Source organism: Copadichromis virginalis, linkage group LG13 (assembly GCF_057382275.1).
Source record: "Copadichromis virginalis isolate Kocher_CV1m ecotype Utaka linkage group LG13, C_Virginalis_male_GT1.1, whole genome shotgun sequence".
NCBI classification, from domain to species: domain Eukaryota; kingdom Metazoa; phylum Chordata; class Actinopteri; order Cichliformes; family Cichlidae; genus Copadichromis; species Copadichromis virginalis.
Window position 1 is genome coordinate 32225590 of NC_140630.1, and position 19062 is coordinate 32244651.

The 19062-nt window shown below is 39.8% G+C and overlaps 1 protein-coding gene and 1 pseudogene across 2 annotated transcripts in view; one reads left to right on the forward strand and one right to left on the reverse strand.

Moving 5' to 3' along the window:
• The window catches only part of ltbp1 (latent transforming growth factor beta binding protein 1), a 129217-nt gene that overhangs the window by 69633 nt on the left and 40522 nt on the right, over positions 1-19062 (reverse strand). For both annotated transcript variants that reach the window (XM_085478492.1, XM_085478491.1), the window contains exon 4: positions 7929-8080. In XM_085478492.1, coding sequence (XP_085334618.1) covers positions 7929-8080 — 152 coding nt within the window. The remainder of the gene's footprint in view (positions 1-7928; positions 8081-19062) is intronic.
• On the forward strand, positions 12501-13293 carry LOC146695994 (uncharacterized; annotated as a pseudogene).

Genomic DNA, 19062 nt, shown 5'->3' on the forward strand with positions numbered 1-19062 from the left:
ACGTGGCCAAACCATTGCAGTCATCGCTTCTAGATCAGCTCTTCCATCTCTAGTCTTACTCACTCAAAGTCACAAATATGACAGCAGGATGCAGGAGAGCACAGGGGAACTAGAAAAGACTGTCTCAAGCATTAGTGATGGGATTTCCGGCTCTTTTTAGAGAGCCGGCTCTTTTGGCTCGGCTCACTAAAAAGAGCCGGCTCTTTCAGCTCCAAACCGGCCCTTTAGGTTGTTTTGTTGCTTTAATTAATTTATTATTATCAATAATATAAAATTATGCACAAAAGGAATTACTAATGTAAAAAAAGTGGTTTTATTTATATATGTTTATATATAAATATATGTGGTGGCCCCTAGAGACAAAACACGTACAAACTCCAAAACATATTTCTAGCGTTAACTGAACTTCAAAACAGAGCTACTAGATCACTTAAATTACACAAGTGATCTAAATTGTATTGTTTGTGTATAAATACACAAACAATACATATGTGTATTGTTTGTGTATTTATACACAAGCACTCACATATATTCAAATAATTTAAAAAAATGTTCATTTACCTTTTACTACCACACACCAAATCCGGTCGTTGGTACTTGCTGGCTTGTGTAGCCACTAGGTAACAAAAGCTCAACACTGCGCCCAGCATCCTGGAGCACTTGTGTTGTGTTTTGTACGTGTGTCTGAGTTTTTACGTGTTTCAGAGTTCGTACGTGTTTTGAAGTTTGTATGTGCTTTGTCTCTAGGGGCCACCGTAAATATACTTTTATTTATTCACTCCACATAAAATGTAATAAATAAATCATATAATACAAAAACCAACTAGTCACAGTTCAACTTTTAACTTTTAAGTAACTTTTAAATTTTCAGCTTTTTCCTTTTAAACAAATTTAAAATGAAACAACACAAAACGCTGCAAACCACAACACAATTAAATATAAATTAAAATATGAAAACAAAAAGAAGATGCACATTCTCTGTCATATGGGCCTGCATGAATAAACTTTCTGAATCCTTTATCATCCGCAACTGAAAATAGTTGTGGATGATTACTATACCTTTCTAATGTGACGTTGTTGTCCCTGGCTCTCTTTCTCTCTCTTTCCCTCCCGCTCTGTTCCTGTGCTCCTGCAAGTGTAACTACTGCCCCTCCCCCCTCTGCCCAGCGCAAAGCACAAGGCTGAGTGAAGCGGGAAAAAAGTGCGAGAGAGAGGGTGAGAGAAGGAAAAAAAAACCCCCACGGCTCACGATAAGGAGCCGGCTCGTGTCGTTCACGTCACAGATCCGGCTCTAAGAGCCATTTCGTTCGCGACCGACACATCACTATCAAGCATACATCCTGATACCTTAACTTCTATTATGCCACTTATTAGACAGTTAGTGTTTTTTAAGTTGTTTTAGGTGGGAGTGACACATTTTTACAAAATGTTCAAATGGGAACATGACCGAGTGAATTGAGGTACTTCATTTTTAGGTCCCACGACTTGTTTATTTCAAGATTTTTAAAAGGGGCTTCGTTACAACACTAATGTCAAAACTCAGGTAATTCTTGCATAAAAGAACAACTTTATTTAGATAACATATTTTAACTTGCACCCTAAATTGACATCATTAGCAAAGATCTGACCAAGTACAGCTGAGGAGGTGGCAAAGAATTTTGTAGGAAAAACATTTGGGATTTTATAATGCAAACATATATTTTGCAAAGGCATGAGTGTAGACTGTGCAGTCTTTATATTTGTGGTTAGAGTGCTTCATGAAGCTGATGAAGTTAGTCTTAATTGTAGGAACTGGTCCTACAATTAAGCTGACCTAAGATCAACAGTTCCAGAAATCCCTACTCTGATTGTATACTATTTGTGGCATGCTTCTTTGGTCACTGTGGTGATGGTGAGGTGATCCTCCCTGACCAAACCTTCAGTCATGACCCACACTGCTAACACTTGTCTGAGGTTGCTTTGGCAGTGTGGGAGAGCTGAGGGATAGCTGAGGGGAGACGGAGAATAACTTTACCAGATGTCGCACCACAGCCAGTTGCTGACAGGCTGTCTGTCGCGTGGGACAGGGCTGACAGAGAGGCTGCAGGCTTCCTGTTTTAGAAGAGCAAACATGTCTGCTACTTTCAAAAAGTCTAGTGCTGACTGCATGCTGAGCAAAAACCAGCCATGGTATTCCCATTAAATTAGGCTCAGGGGTCTGCTATTTGTAGCTTTGCTGTGTTACACAGTAACTGGGGATATATGCTTCAGCAGGAGATCTACGTTACGCCTTAACCACAAACCACTCTGAAACCCTGCACCGTAACCCGACGTGCACTACCCAAGAAATGTGAGGTCGACAAAGCCCACACAGTTTTTTATCAATGATAAATTTATCAGTGAGAGAATAACAATCGTTGTCTCATTAATCACAATCAGAATACTTTATTATAAGGAATAATAATCATAGCATCAATAAGACTCACAAATATCACCAAGCTTCTGGAGGGGGACTGCTGAAACTATGACAACGGACATGAGGGAAGTACAAAGAAGTAAAAGAACTAACGGGACAAATGTGTTTGCCCCTAAAAAACCCAACAAATCAAAGACTGCAACGAGTGGTGACCCAGGAGGGGAAAAAAAATCAATCAGTAATGTTTCTTTAATTGACAGATGCTATGACAAAATTGTCCTTTATATAAACACACAAACACTTAACCAAAAAAAGCCATCACATAAATAAATAATATGTTTACAAGTTGTGACAGCTGTCAACATGAGAATTGTTTTTCAGTCAAACTAATCAGTCATATTTTAATAATGTTTAACACAAGTTGTATGCAGGCAATGCATCCTTATTCTTGATTGCTACAGCTAGTACTCTCCCCTGCGGTCGCAGCAGATGGCCCCGCCCCTCCCTGAGCCTGGTTCTGCCGGAGGTTTCTTCCTGTTAAAAGGGAGTTTTTCCTTCCCACTGTCGCCAAGGTGCTTGCTCATAGCAGGTCATATGATTGTTGGGTTTTTCTCTGTATGTATTATTGTAGGGTCTACCTTAAAGTGCTTTGAGGCAACTGTTGTTGCGATTTGGCGCTGTATGAATTGAATTGAATTGATGTTAGGGTCATGTTAGCAGCATGCATGCTTTGACTGGCAGGGTGCGCCAACATGGGCAACTACAGCTGACAGCAGTGAGCTAGGTCTAACTTGCACTAGAGTAATTGAACTGGATCCCTCCTAACATATTTGTTGGTGCCTATTAGAGTGTTTTCAAATTGAATTGTCTGATCAATAACACAGTATGTCATCCTGTGAGGATGGAAATGAATTGAAATCTCCTGAAGTGGACTGTGTGTTCTGTGATTTTGGTGCCAGTTTATTTCTAATTATATTTATCTCTACTATTACTGGGGGGGAAACAAAATCAAAAATCATTCAGAAATCTTTCAGTTCATTAAATGAAAGTAAAACATTTGATATGGCGCGATCGTGGCTCAAGAGTTGGGAGTTCGCCTTGTAATCGGAAGGTTGCCAGTTCGAGTCCTGGCTTAGACAGTCTCGGTCGTTGTGTCCTTGGGCAAGACACTTCGCCCGGTGGCGCCAGTGTCTGGCAGCCTCGCCTCTGTCAGGGTGGCTGTGGCTACAATGTAGCTTGCCATCACCTGTGTGTGAATGACTGGATGTGTAAAGTGCTTTGGGGTCCTTAGGGACTAGTAAAGCGCTATACAAATACTGGCGATTTAATAAATTATTGTCGAGTTATCTTAGTTATGTGTTTCAATAGATCTTACTTAAATCCTGTTCCATCTGGAAAAAACTGCACTGCCAAAACAAATCTTTTGAATTAGGGTCACAGGGTAACAATATACATTATATTTATAATGTGCTGACCATTACTTCCACCCCATAAAATGGCACAAAGCAATAAACTATAAAAAACTAATTAAACGCTGTGATTGCTCAGCACTTCATGTTCATGTATATCAGTTAAATTAAATAACTATCTGATCACAGAAAAAGTATAAATAACCCCAAGACAGACTGAGATCCAATTGTTAAAATTAAAAATGCCTTTACTAAAAAGGTATTTATATGCGTAACTGACAAGGAAAAAATATCCAAACATTTCTACACATACAATCAAATAGAAGACACACCTCGATTCTGTAGCAGTTATCTGACCCCTGATCAGTTTAGGGTTCTAATGATTTATATGAACAGTAATGCCAGATTACTCCAGCTAAAGCGTTATTCGGGTCCAGGTACATTACCACACCGGTCTGGACTTGAGGAGGGTTAAACCGGATAAGCATGGAGCCCATGGACACACAGAGATCTGCTATCCAGATAACACTGTGAGAGATGAATGAGCCGACTCTAAACCTCGTGTTGGAGCAAATTTCATCCCACAAGGGATTTGTAAAATTTATGATTGTAAATGGATTTGATGCTATATTCAGCTGCAAAATGCTATCAAACATAGTCCAAACACACAATTTACTTCAGATACTCTCGGTCTACTTTGAAGTAGACACTCACATCTATGTGGAGACTATAACTTTGTGGTTGTACCGTGTGGGAGATATCTGACACTATGTAGACAACCGACACAGGCCTGGAGTGTAATTTATAGAAGGTCATTACATTCTAGATTGTAATTATAAAAATGATGTGAGAATCTATTCTGTGTTATTTTTGTTATTTTAGCAACTCGTTTAAGTATGGTATTTGTGAAACCAGCAGCAGGCACATGTTGGCTCTATTATAAGCCCTCTTACATCTCATTCAGCAGATGAACAGGCAACGAACGGCACTTGAAATAACACTTGGTTTTGCCAAATATTTATTTAGAAGCCAAGTTTTAAAGAAAAACTCTCTCCCAGAAATGCACTGCAAAGAAATGTCAGGAAATTGCGGCCACTGCCCTCTGTCCTCTCATATGCGTCCGTGCCCCTTTTCCTTCACTGGTTTTTATGTCTGACACATTTTCTGGCATTTAGAAACTGCTAGCTGAAATTCAAATGAGCTGAGGAAATTATTTTGAAACCGGGTCTGGGTCATTGTGGCCATGCATAGGTCTGCTCAAGTCTGCAATGCTGCAAAGCCAAGCATCAACACTGCTCTGTCTGCTGACTTCCCCATTAATAACCTCAAGTCAGTCCAACCGGCTGCGGCCAGAGGCACAACCACTCGTGCCGTCTAAGGATCCTTTGAAAAATATTGGCTTATTCATAGATACATCCCAGTGAGTCTGATGTTGGAGTCCAGCCTTGAATTTATGACAAGCCACAATAACCAACCACGAGCTGCTGAATTATGGCTCTTGTTGATCTGTCAGATGTATTAGGGTCCGACTGCCAGCCAAAGTTGGTCCAAAAAAAGGATTTTTTTTTCTCTCTGAATGGTTTGGGAAGTTCAGAAATAATAAAAAAGCAAATGTCACGAAGGTATTGCACGATTGTTTCCAAGTTTACTAACTACTTCACGGTTTATCCAGAGACAGTACATGGTTTATTACTTTATGACATAGAAATACATTGTGTTTATTCTCCTCGTTGGATTTTGTTTAGGTCATTTTTAATAATAATAATAATAATGAAGCTGAAGTGAAACTGCTGTTCCTCTAAGTCCTGATAGACACTGTGAGGTAGCATAACATAAGCAGCAAGGAAAGTGATAGGAAGACAGCATCTGCAGACTGTTCAAGTTTCTTTTAAGTGTTCTTTATTTTCTGGCGTCACCTTTCAACAATTGTTTCGCAAAACATAAGACCCTCACAGTCAAAATCTCACCTGCTTTATACAGAATTTTACCCACAGCTGAAACTCATTAATCTCTACCGTTGAGAAAACAGGGTAGACTAAATAACACAGTCTAGACAAAGAAACAGGAATAAGATCATTCTTCCACTTAACAAACTCATTCACCCAACTAAACGGATTGAAAAGTCAATCTCGTCACAAAATCCGACTCATGAGGTAATTTTAAAGGAAATTAACAATTTGACACAAAAGAAACACCCCTTCATTTGGTTACACTCAACTGACATGATCAATGCATCATATCCTATATAAACAGGAAGTAACGGGGCGGCCTTTCCCATATACCAGTTTTACACATAAGACCTGCACAAAGGAACACACAATGGTACGTACAACCAAACTACATAAACAAATGAAAGATTCAAATCAACTAATAATTAAGTGGCATTTAGCTTTAAGAACATTTGCACAGATGTAATGAATGTAACCAATGCTATCCTAAACAGACCCGGGATAGTATGCAGAGCCAAGGTTACATGTGCTGTGTCTACACTAAAGCATTATGATTGACTAGAAGATAACAGAAGACATTATAACAATATATACAAGTGACAAATGGTACATGAATTCAGTCCTAGCCACTTTGTCACAGACTCCCATGCTGAAAAGCCAGACTTCAGCAATGAAATTAACACATTTACAAAGAGTTGAATGTTTTTATAACTCACTCACTTGAATTTCATTAAGGATAAACGGCATGTGGAAGTAGCTGGACCTTTCTATTGTGTTTGTGCTGTTTCATAATAAATAATCTGACAAATAATAAGGTCTGCTGAGCAGCACAAACCATCCAAGAAGTTTGTGTTTCAGTTTTTAGTGAAATGCTGAAGCTTTACTAAGCTGTTGTGCCGTTTGTGCACCCATACAGTTTACAGATGACAGCAAACAATATAGATACACATGACAATCTCAATATTATGCCTTGTGTAAAATATTGCAATACATTAAATCATAACCGTTTACAATTTTGCACCATCAGATTGTTATGAACTCACGGGCTAAGTGAGGAAATACAGTATATTAGATGTTTGGCACGCTGGCGTCCACTTTAAACTGTAAAGTGGGGATAATTTGTCAGGCAAGAAAGTTGAAAGGAGGATAGGTAGCAGATAGACTCAGCTGTAGGCAGCTTCCTTCCCCTCAAATCTACAGAGGCACTTGTTGTTTCAGGAAACTGACTGGTTCTCCCCAAATGACACAGTTATTTCATTCCATTCTCCAATTCGAACTCTTATACTCCCTCCCTTTGTCTGAAATTGCCCACAGAAAATGAGACTAATAATTCATTTTCGACAGCCCAGAGCAGCAAGCGATGCTTAAGTCTTTATGCCATTTACCGCTGGAGCTGCAATTTGAACAAATCCTTTTGCTGCCGAACTGCAAGCTGCACATTCTCTCCACATCCTCACAGTGTCAGACCCAATGTGATGGTTTCTGTGCGTGTATGTGCATAAAAATTACTTAATTATTATTAAGTGGTAACTTTGTAACAATGTATCAACAGGATTCTCAGTAGTTCTCCCATTAAGCAGTTTAATTTAGAAAACGGACACAGACATCATTAAAGTTACGTTTGAAATGTCTTGTGTATATTCATTCATGATTGTGGGTAATGTAGTAAATATTCTTACACTTCCCTTCACTTTTTCAGATAAGAAGAAAAAAAAAAATCACACTAACTGAAAGTAGCCAAAGGAAGGCTATTATGTCACTATTGGTAGCACAGCTCTGTTTGGAGACCTCTATAAATATACATAGGAGGCACAAGATGTGGAGGGCAGAACAAAGCGGTATTAATAGTCAGATACACCATGAAATAAGTTGCTGGAGGTGAGTTACAAAGCAACTTGCAGATACACATCAAGTTGTCACAGCAGGAAAAAACAATTTACCTGAACATCGCACTGAATTAAGGTCAGCTAGATAACGTGCCATTGCACTGCAATAATACAAACATGCTACTCATCTTTGTGGATTATGCTGCTCAAGTATAGTTAAGTCACTATAAATTAAGGGTTTCAGAAATCAACACTCTCACCGACTAAAAAACACACTCTGTACCACAGTAAAACACTCATTAAGACAGAGAGAAGATGCATGAAAAGATGATTTTTAGGACTTACTCACCGTGGATAGGGTTGTGTCCCACTGTTAGGGGGATAGGCCTTTCAGGCTGGGTCTGGATGTGAGTCTGTGTGTGAGTGGTGTGCCTTTGGTAGTATTTGGGCTTTATAATATACTGCTGGCTCTGACCAGGGTGAACTGGCACAGGTCGAATTCTGAAGGAAAAGCAGAGCACAATCAAATGCAAGAAACAAATCAAATACAAAAAACACATTACAAAGACATGCATACACTAAAAATGACACTTTCATGTCTTTTGGATCAATATCAATTTTATATGTGAACAAGTCAGTTTTAATCATGCTCATAGCACTTTGTAGTTAACAGGAAAATGCCCCAACACTTTAAATCTGTGTTCACAGTAAGCGATTTCCTGTGACAGCTCACAGAAACCAGCTGCTGTCACAAAAGGGACTGGGATGCTGCCACCAGTGTCTGAAGGTTTTGGCCCATAGAGAGCACTGCAGCCTCATCTCTCTGCCCTCTGTGATTCACTGTGCATTGACCCTTTGGAAAATGTGATCTTTTCCCAACACTAAAATCTTCTGCTTCTTTGTAAAAAGAAATCTTCTTACCACTTCCTGAAATTATCACTTTGGTTTTAGGAGGTGATAATATTTAAGAGCATCTCTCTCATGACAAATTCTTTGAGTTCCTCCAGAACAGCATCATCCCCCATCGCTTCCACTTACTACCCTTTCCCTTTTCATCAGCCTTGTCCTCAAACCACTGAGATTAAAGCTTTTTTAATTCTGCTCAATGGACAGGTCGACGCTGCAGAGAATACGTCCCAAGGATGTGTCCTCTTAAGTACAGGGCAGTCAACTTGATTTCACTGACAAATGAAACAATTTTCCCCAGGAGTTGAACCCGTAGGACTATTATGATACCCTGACTGCACTATTAAGTGCAATTACTGGTTATGGGAAATATCCCTACAATTTAAGTACTGATTGCAGTTAATTTTGGTTAACACATTTTCTACAGGATCAACTGAGATGACACTCCGACTGTTCGTAAAGCACCATCATCAAGTTAAATTTTCTTCTAGTTAGTATCTCTGAGTGGATCAGCTCTACCCCCTCTGTGTCAGGGAGTCACCAAGACATTTATCAAATGTTAAGCCAAAGCAATGCAAGCAGACATGCACTAATCTTTTCCTCTTTTACAGCTCCATAAAGAATGTATACTTTATACTTTAAATCTCAGGGCCCTGTGGTATGGTGAACTCTTTTTAAGCCTTGTACTTAATAATAATAAAATAGAGATGGATCAAACTCTCACCACACTGACTAGCTGTCATATATGATTCCAGCTGAAAAAGTTGAAAAACATACAGGAACAGAGGTTTTCTGCAGATGATTATGAACATGTCCTAATACTATGGTGTGAGATACTGACTATTTACAATTTTTTCCACCTTGAAAGTAAGATTTCACAGTTTTTATATTAACAAAATACAACTGAAACAAAAACAATTCTAAAAGTGCTATTTTATACTATGCTATACTTCTCACCCAGAGCAGAGGCCCTGGTGGATCGATCCCCAGCTACCAAGCATCCGATTCATTCCAGTAAACCGGATTCACAGATTTGTTGACTTAACTGCAGGTTATCGCTGAGGGTGGCTGATTAGTGGCCAAAAAAATCAAAGTAAATTGTGATGCAAGCTAGAATCTTCAGAATATTTTTGGAATATTATTTACTTTCCAGACAACATATTGTAAATGAATGAGACAGACTGGAACCTAAAGCGATTTAGTGTCTGGGATCGCCCAGCATTCAGTCTATTGTACAGCTCTGGGATCCTGCCATGAAACAGTATTGTAAGGGCACTGTAAGCAAGTTCAAGTAAAAAAATAATACATCACAAAACACTAAATGCACCTATTGGTGCTAAAGTACAGGGTGATATTAGTGATATTAAAGCCCTGTTTGTGGCACATTAGTATATGTGAGGGGGCAAACTCCTCAAGATGGGTGGTAACCATGGTGACCATTTAGAAGTCGGCCATCTTGGATACAACTTTTGTTTTTTCAATAGGAAGAGGGCCATGTGACACATCAAACTTATTGGTAATGTCACAAGAAAAACAATGGTGTGCTTGGTTTCAACGTAACTTTATTCTTTCATGAGTTATTTACAAGTTTCTCTTTGTTCACAGCCATTGACATGTCGAAGAGGTTAACATGTGAGGAGCGGATCGAAATTGTGTTGATATCTGGTGAACGCAGTAACCGGGTCATTGCAGAAGATTTCAATGCAAGACACCCTACGAGACCACCCATCTCCAATGCTACAGTTAACAAACTGCTTGCTAAGTTTCGTGAAACTGGTTCAGTGTTGGATTTGCCAAAATGTGGACGCAAGAAAACTGTCACTAATGAAGAAACATCAGTGGCTGTCCTAGCTTCACTCAGCAAGAGCCCACAGCATAGCACTCGCCGCATGTCACTGGAGAGTGGCATTAGTCGAACATCCCTTCGGAGGATATTGGCTACTCACAAATGGCACCCTTACAAACTCCAGCTGCTGCAGCATCTCAACGAGGATGACCCAGATCAGCGCACAGAATTTGCAGAATGGGCAAAACAAAAAGGTGTCCCGATCTGACCCCCTTAGACTTTCATCTTTGGGGTCATCTGAAGGCAATTGTCTATGGTGTGAAGATACGAGATGTGCAGCATCTGAAACTACGGATACTGGATGCCTGTGCTGGCATTTCTCCTGCGGTGTTGCTATCAGTGTGTGAAGAGTGGGAGAAGAGGGTTGCATTGACAATCCAACACAATGGGCAGCACATTGAACACATTTTATAAGTGGTCAGAAACTTGTAAATAACTCATGAAAGAATAAAGTTACATTGAAACCAAGCACACCATTGTTTTTCTTGTGACGTTACCAATAAGTTTGATGTGTCACATGGCCCTCTTCCTATTGAAAAAACAAAAGTTGTATCCAAGATGGCTGACTTCTAAATGGCCACCATGGTCACCACCCATCTTGAGGAGTTTGCTCCCTCACATATACTAATGTGCCACAAACAGGACTTTAATATCACCAACCATTCCCATTTTATCACGGTGTATCCATATAAATGGCCCACCCTGTATAATATTCTGTACTATAACTACTTCTAACAGCTAACATATAATTCAATTCAATTCAATTTTATTTATACAGTGCCAAATCACAACAACAATCACCTCAAGGTGCTTTATATTGTAAGGTAGACCCTACAATAATACTAAAATAAAAAATAAAAACCCAACAATCATATGACCCCCTGTGGACAAGCACTTTGGCAACAGTGGGAAGGAAAAACTCCGTTTTAATAGGAAAAAAACCTCCGGCTGAACCAGGCTCAGGGAGGGGCAGCCATCTGCTGCAACTGGTATACACAGCAGCTGCTTTCCATCTACATAACCATGAACTGAAACAGCAGGTCAATCTGCCTGTCTTTAAGCAGTAACTGAGAAGAGGTACATTTTACGTTAAATTTAATCATTTGAATTAAGGATACTGTCTTGAACATTGGGTCGTTTTACACCGTAATTCATATCAATATTAGCCCTTAGTATTTGAATACTAAATTTAACACTTATTAGACTGGATATAAGCTGGCTGTCTTGACACACTGTGATTGTAGTGTTTGTGTATTCCTTCAGCACATAAAAATAGTACATCTATTGGAGCTCCCAAATGCTGGCACAGAACTATGGTAAAAATAAAGTCGGTATGAATATAGCTTAGGGCACTGATCATTGTTTGGTCAGCTGTCAGTGATCAGAGGCACTAGGCATCCTCTACATCCTTTATTATTAAAAACAATGGTGTGAATGCTCGTGTACTCCAGGCTGATACACTGTACTTCCCATTCTTTATCTTCTCAATTGACCAAACTTCACGCCGTCAACCATGTTTACTGCTTAATGAAACAAATAAATGCCTGAGCTACATTCAGACAAATGGGACATGTGCTCTTAATTGCCATCTTTTAGTCCGACATTTCGGAAGATTAGCAGCTTAGCTCAACGTTGTTACAGAGATCAATGTTTGAGATCTCAAAAAAGACAGATTGGAAGGCTGCAGATTTGAACATGAGGACTTTCTGGTGTTAACAACATATAAAAAGAGGAATAATGATTATTTCTTTTCCACATGCATTCTTGCCGCAACCAAGTCACAAGAAACTGCCCCTGTCCAGAAAATCATCTCACACACTTCCATATCGAGCATTGGCTTTAAGTGGCTGAGTGCATCAGCATTTTTTTAGTCATGTTTGAAATGCCATGAAGTCTGGAGTTTTGACTTAATTTTGTAAAGTAATCAGATGTTTTATCTCTAGAAGTCTTTCAAGTTGCCCGTACAACCATTAAGATTAGTAGTCTTCTGGAGGTACTGGTCCGTGTGTGTGGGCTACCATCAACTAGTGTAGCCAACCTTTACATGGAGGAGGTGGAAAGACACGCTCTTTGCTCTTTTAAAGGGACAGTACCTAGCCACATGTTGATGACACTTGGGTCAAAATCAAAACCCAAGAAGTAGAAGCCTACACTGCTCACATCAACTCTATGGATAAAAACATAAAGTTCACCAGGGAAGACACAAAGGATAACAGTTTGCCATTCCTGGACTGTGCCATGCGTATTCAAGAGAATGGAACCTAAACATTGAAGTTTACCGGAAGCCCCACACACACAGGGACCACCACCCTCTGGAACACAAACATGGAGTAATCAGGACCCTACAACACCGGGCAGAAAATGTTCCCTCTAAGCCTGAGGGGAAAAAGAGGGAACACTCACATGTAAAGGAAGCTCTTAAAACATGGACTTCCATCAAATCAACAAAGATGCACAGAAAAGAAGATCAGACACCAACTAGGAAGGGCCAGAAAGGCAAACGCAACAATATTGTCATCCCCTATGTGACAGGTTTATCACAGAAACTCTTCTCCAAGCACAACATCCCAGTGTACTCCAGACCCAGCCACACACTCAGACAAAAAATGGTTCATTCCAAGGACAAAGCTCCTAAACACAAACTTAATGTAGTGTATGCTGTACAGTGTAGCAAGGAATGCTCAGACCTCTACATTGGAGAGACCAGACAGCCACTTCATAAACACATGGCACAACATAGAAAGCCACCTCGACAGGACAAGACTCGGCGGTCCATCTGCATCTAAAGGACAAAGATCACTCTTTCGAGAATGCCAGTGTTCATATTTTGGACAGAGAAGACATTTGGTTTGAAAGAGGAGTGAAAGAAGCCATTTATTTCCAATATGAGCGACCATTTTTGAACAGAGGGCGGGGCTTACGACACCAACTGTCTGTCTTTATTCTGATGGACCAGACATGAGATCTGTAAGTGATTTGTCAGAGCATCCTCAATCCCAACACTTAACATACCAACAATTTGTCACGTCCCAATTAGGGCTGCCACAAACGATTATTTTGATAGTCGACTAGTCACCGATTATTTTTGCGATTAGTCGACTAATCAGATCATCATCCATTGGACGTAAAACGTACAGCTTATTGCACCAGCAGCATCTGCTCTTATATAACTATCATTAGCTTACAGCTTTAAGTGTTTACGGTATGTGCTCACTAAAAATAAAGACAAGATGATAGTTTATTAAATTTTAATGAAATTTGCAGATTCTTTCGGTGAAGTTTAATAAACTCCTTGCTATCTAAAATATAACAGGACACCGGAGTATATTCTCGAGAATCTCACACTTCTGATAATCAGTTGTTTATTCAGCTGTGTAAAAACTATAACTTTAATCTCAGCCAAACCGATTTACTCAGGAACAAATAAAATATTAAAAAAGCCAAACAATAACATTTTGAAGTTATCTAAGTGACTTATATATATTTAACCTGAGTAGCGACAGACGGCAGTGGGTTTGAAAACGATTTGCCGGGAGTCCGGTGCTCTCATGGGCTCCAGTGAGCCTTGCCCCCGGCTAGCTATCGAGCTAGTGGGCAACAGACGTCTCCGAAAATGTCGGGGCGCTTTTGAAAATATGTGGTGTCTTGATAAACTGAGCAGATATTTGAGGTTTACACAGCTACATTCTCACCTGAAAATATGTTAAACGTTTATTTTGTGACCCAGAAAGAATAATAAGAGTAATATTAAAACTAACTAGCTGCCGCCATTGTTGTAAACTGAGCTGGGCTGCGCTATGAATTCTGGGACACAGCTTCTTCTTCTTCTTCGGGGTTAACGGCAGCTGGCATCCTTGTACATGCAGTGCTGCCATCTTCTGTTTCAGTCCGTTATTACACTCTTAAATCCTTCTACTTATTCCTGCGTCTTTTGTGATCTTACAAAGCTTCAAACGACGCGTCGACTATTAAATCAGTCGTCGACGATTTTGATAGTCGACATAATCGTGACTAGTCGACTAATCGTGGCAGCCCTAGTCCCGATACGTCTCATAGTAACGCAAAAGGTAACCTTCCCTATGCTATGCTCCAGATTGTGGATGGAATCCAATAGAATGATGCTCCTGGCAGTAACACACGTTCCAGCCATGTATTCCAGCCCTAACCTTAACCACAACCTTAACCATATCAGATAGTTTTTTCCAAAGCGATTCATGATGAGAAAGCAAGATAAATTTACATGTGTAGATCCAAACAGTTCTCATGTTTCCAAACGTGTAACATACCGACGATTTGTCACATAGCGTCGGAATGTTACTTTTTGGCATGGGAACGTGTTGGATTTGTTGCTGTAATTATATTTTTTCAAACTGTGAAACAAATTGAATAACATTCATCCATCTAATGTTGGGTTTAGTGGTGGGGAACAACTTTTACTTTGTGCAGCACTCTCTCTGTGACTGTTTCACCCAGTCAGAGCAAGCAGCTTCCAAGAACCACTCGCTGAGTGGTCGGGTAATACACATTTTTATGTAGCAACTGAAGGTTGCCAGGCAGTCGATCGATCTAAGATAGCAATAATAATGACACAGAGCGAAATGTAAAAATAACATAAAAAATAGTACAGAATATTAAGCAATAACGGATAAATGAAAGGTTTTGCAGAAATTAAATTGCATTTGAACAAAAACAAAACTGTCATCAAAAAAGCAATTAAAAATAAAATAATTCTTATAAATTAAAATATGTAATATTATTAGTAATTATACAAAGTTTTGGATAACTCCTGTTGGTGGCTTTCAAAGAAAATGTCATTAATACAGTACACACAGCACATTATACTGTATGTGCAGAAGATTTAACACTAATGGAAAATGATATGTCCTTCTCCGGGACTGGAAAATGAGGGATACAAGGAGAGTGCATGGCCACAGAAAGAAGATGATAACATGGAGGGAGAGCCATTTGTCAACCAGACATATTTTCATCCCTTTCATATGATAGGCCTCCTGCCACAGTATAAATAAACAGAAAGTGATAGCCTTGTACATAGCTCAGCTATGACCCTGTAAAGTCTTAAATAGCTCTTCTGTTCAGATTATGCAGCAGGCTAATGCAGAACTGTACTGTAACTTTTCACACCTCATTGTATGAAATGTTTGCTTGTACGATGCAGTCATGAAAACATTTTGTGGTTGAAGGGTTACAATTATCTGTTAAGATAAATTTGTGTCTGTGTACTCACAGTGGACACAATAGCGTATGTAAAAAAGCTTTTGTGCATGCTTGTTTATATAAACTGACCAGCATCTAGTTTGTTATGGAGGTGACAGGTGTTGTAATCTAAATTGAGACAGGCAAGGGGAGCATATTTGACTTTGTTTACTGCTCACTCCCCTAAATGAAACCTATAAAAACATGTAACCTTTCAAATCTGCAGCCAAGAAAAGCACTGTGTGTGTAAAAAAGATTTGTGTGTGGACTTAGCCAAAAAAACCCTGCAAGTTACAAGTACGAATTTTGACCCTATTTCTCTTCCTTTCATCTGATTGGTCAATGTCATGTCAATCACAAATGTAACAATCCAATCAGAGAACAGATGGGTTTGGCTGTCGGAGGGGCGCTTTTTTGAGCTGCAGGTCCTTGAAGGGTAATACAGTTTGAAGCTAGAGGATCTCTATATAAATACCCGATAGAAGCTAGGTCCCCTAACTTTCAGCAGCTGTTGAAAGGAAAAAGTTGTGGTATATCAGTGGTTAGAAATACTTATTACTACTTATTACTTTAGGATTATTTTAACACAAAGTCAGGGCTGACCCGGGACCATTGCTGTGAGTCACAGTGCGCAGCATAAAAGTCCTTTCACATCCGACGCAGGATGTGCTGCTAATGCTAACTGCTAACTAAAAGCAAAGGATCCAGAATTTGTTGCTGGCTGCTGGGCTCTGTGGGTTTTTGCAGCAGCTCTACCTGTACTAGATGCACCTGCTCCTTGTCGTTTCTATCTCTGACTTTATGTCCTCTACAAGAGTTTCTCTTTTTTTGCTAGTTCTTCAAATGTTCAATAAAAACATGTATGCTAATTCGTAACGAAGAAAGCTTTGTAATGAAGACTGTCATTTCCAAAACACTGCCCCCCCCCCCGCGGTCCGCAGCGCTGTTGAAAAGGCTGTGGAAGTCCCTGTATTAAACACATAGTCCTGTGACACAAAAATCACCAAACTTGGACGACCACAGACTGTTTTCCTTCGTGGTGATGAAGGAAAACGCTGGGTTGGCATGTAAAAGGGCATTTATTCCCTTCAAAGACCTACAAAGTACAAAATATTTATGACCACATTTTGAGCCCATAATTTTCATCCTGCCTCAAGAAAATATCATGACTGCATTCACTGGCAATGAGTGCAACAGTAAAATAAAGAAATTATTTAACAAATAAAAAAAAGACAAAAGTTTGGAGGGTGTCCAGTGATTGTTACAAAAGCCTGCTGGTCTTGAATATCAGATTGAACTATTTCCACACAAACAGATCGGTGAGTGAGGTGCGTACGTGTGTGTGCCTGTGTGTGCGTGCATGCATGTGTGTGTGTGAGTGCGCATTCATATCTTTGTGGGGACCAACAGCCCTTATGGGGACCAAAATCCTAGTGACTAACCTAATGGTTAGGTTTAGGGAAGGGGTTAGGCTTTTCATTTTTCATGGTTAGGGTTAGGGTAAACGGCTAGGGAAAGCATTATGTCCCCACAAGATATGAATAACCAACAAGTGTGTGTTTGTGTGTGAGACAGAGAGAGAGAGAGAGGAGGGAGGGCTGAATCTGTTCACTTTCGGCCTTCAATGCTGTGGCCACAATCACAATCCAGTGCCGACCTCCAGAACTAGCTGTCCAAGTCTTCCCCACAAGAACTGACATACTCTGGTCTACCGAAATGAACCCGCTGAACCTCACAAGTGCCCTCACACATACTAGTGAAGGCAGTCGGACTTCAAGGAGGGAAAGCAGCAATATCTACACTGAATAAGATCTGATAAGATCAGATCAGAGTTTCAGTAATAATCTGCAAAGACTGTTTAATGAACCCTGGCAGAAAGTACAAGACAGCAGTTGAGAAATCAAGACCCGTATGCCAAATTTGGTCCTCTGTCAAAAGGATTCAGTTCCTCAATAACAGTAAAGGTTTCCACTATGATTGCTTTCACCACAACTTGCATTCTAAAAAAAATCTGCTTTCAGTTTTTCAGATTATATTTTTCCATTTGTATTCCCTAACTATGGCAGTACCATTTCTCTCTCTCTCTCTCTGCACTACATCCAACAACTTCTCTTTTGGACATGGTGGGTCTGCATGTACTTTGTAATGTGTACATGCCGTAGAAAACCTGCAAGTTTCACATGACTACATGATCAGAACTAAGAGAATTTTCCTCTGTTAGTCTCTAAAGAGCATGTGTGGGCTGTCAAATGACCACTAAATTAGTCCTAATGATCACAACAATGATTAAGAAAGGAAACCGATAGCTTATTCCCTTCAGTGCAGTTTTTCTAGAGTAGTGTGGTCACTTGACTTAATGAGCCAACACTTTGCTCAGGCACATTGTTAATGAAGGTTTTCATGAATAAATTATATAATTATATAGCGCTTTCCTACTCTACAACTTACCTCATTCATACAAGCACTTTTATTTGATGCGTAAGTGCTTTCTATCTAACATCCACACATATTCACACTCCGACTTTGGGTTTGGACATTTGGCATGCAGACTGGCGAAACCAGGGATCAGTTAGCAGATGACCTTCTATACCTCCTGGGCTACAGCCAAGCCAACTTTTCTAACATAGGTTATGAGGCTCCTAACACCATGGCTTGGTATTATTTTCACCTTGTGAGACTGTGTGTGCAACATCCTGGCAAAATGTGGTCCTGGATAGAGTTAGTGAAGCAGGGACTACTACAAAAATGGTTCTGGGTACTTTAACAGATATTTGCATGTTTATCCATTTGGACACATTTTGTCAACATCACTGCTCAAACAGGAAATCTCAGTCTTTATATGTGTTTGGTTAAAATTTATATATGTGGTCCAAGATCTCAAGTGTTCACGTTTTTTTATAAATTCCTGAAGTTCAAATTCAGTCAGTCTGAACCTGTGTTACATGTTTTAAATTGTTATGAAACTACAGTAGAAATGTAATGTTCTCAGTTGCAGTCACTCAAACTTCTATTTCTAAAGTGTAACTGTGTTCAGTTCTGGCATACTCAAAGGGTAGTGACTTGTCAGTTACACAGTGGACCAACTCTTAAGCGCGCTCTGTTTTATCGTCCTTTTGGACTCTAATAGGAACCATCATTTTAAAAAATGACCTACATGTTGTAAGATTAGCAATGAACTCACCTAAAATCTACTGGGGTCACTGATGAAGAGAGTGGAGCAGAAGGGTTTTTTCTTAGACTCCTATACAACCAGATTGTATAAATAAGAGTGCAGGTTTAAGGCACTTCCGCTTACTGAAATTTCCAGAACCGGAAACTACATCTATTAATCACACATAAACTGACTGAGGCTTTCACAGTACTAAATATGAAAGGTCTTAAAAAAACAGACACAACAAGCCCTGGCGCAGGGTGCCACCAGTGCATCGAGCCACCTGGGGGGCTCTTCAACTGGTGGGAGAGGCTATTACATCTTGCAGGAGGTCTCCTCTCTTCAGGAACTCTCTCTGCAGGAGGG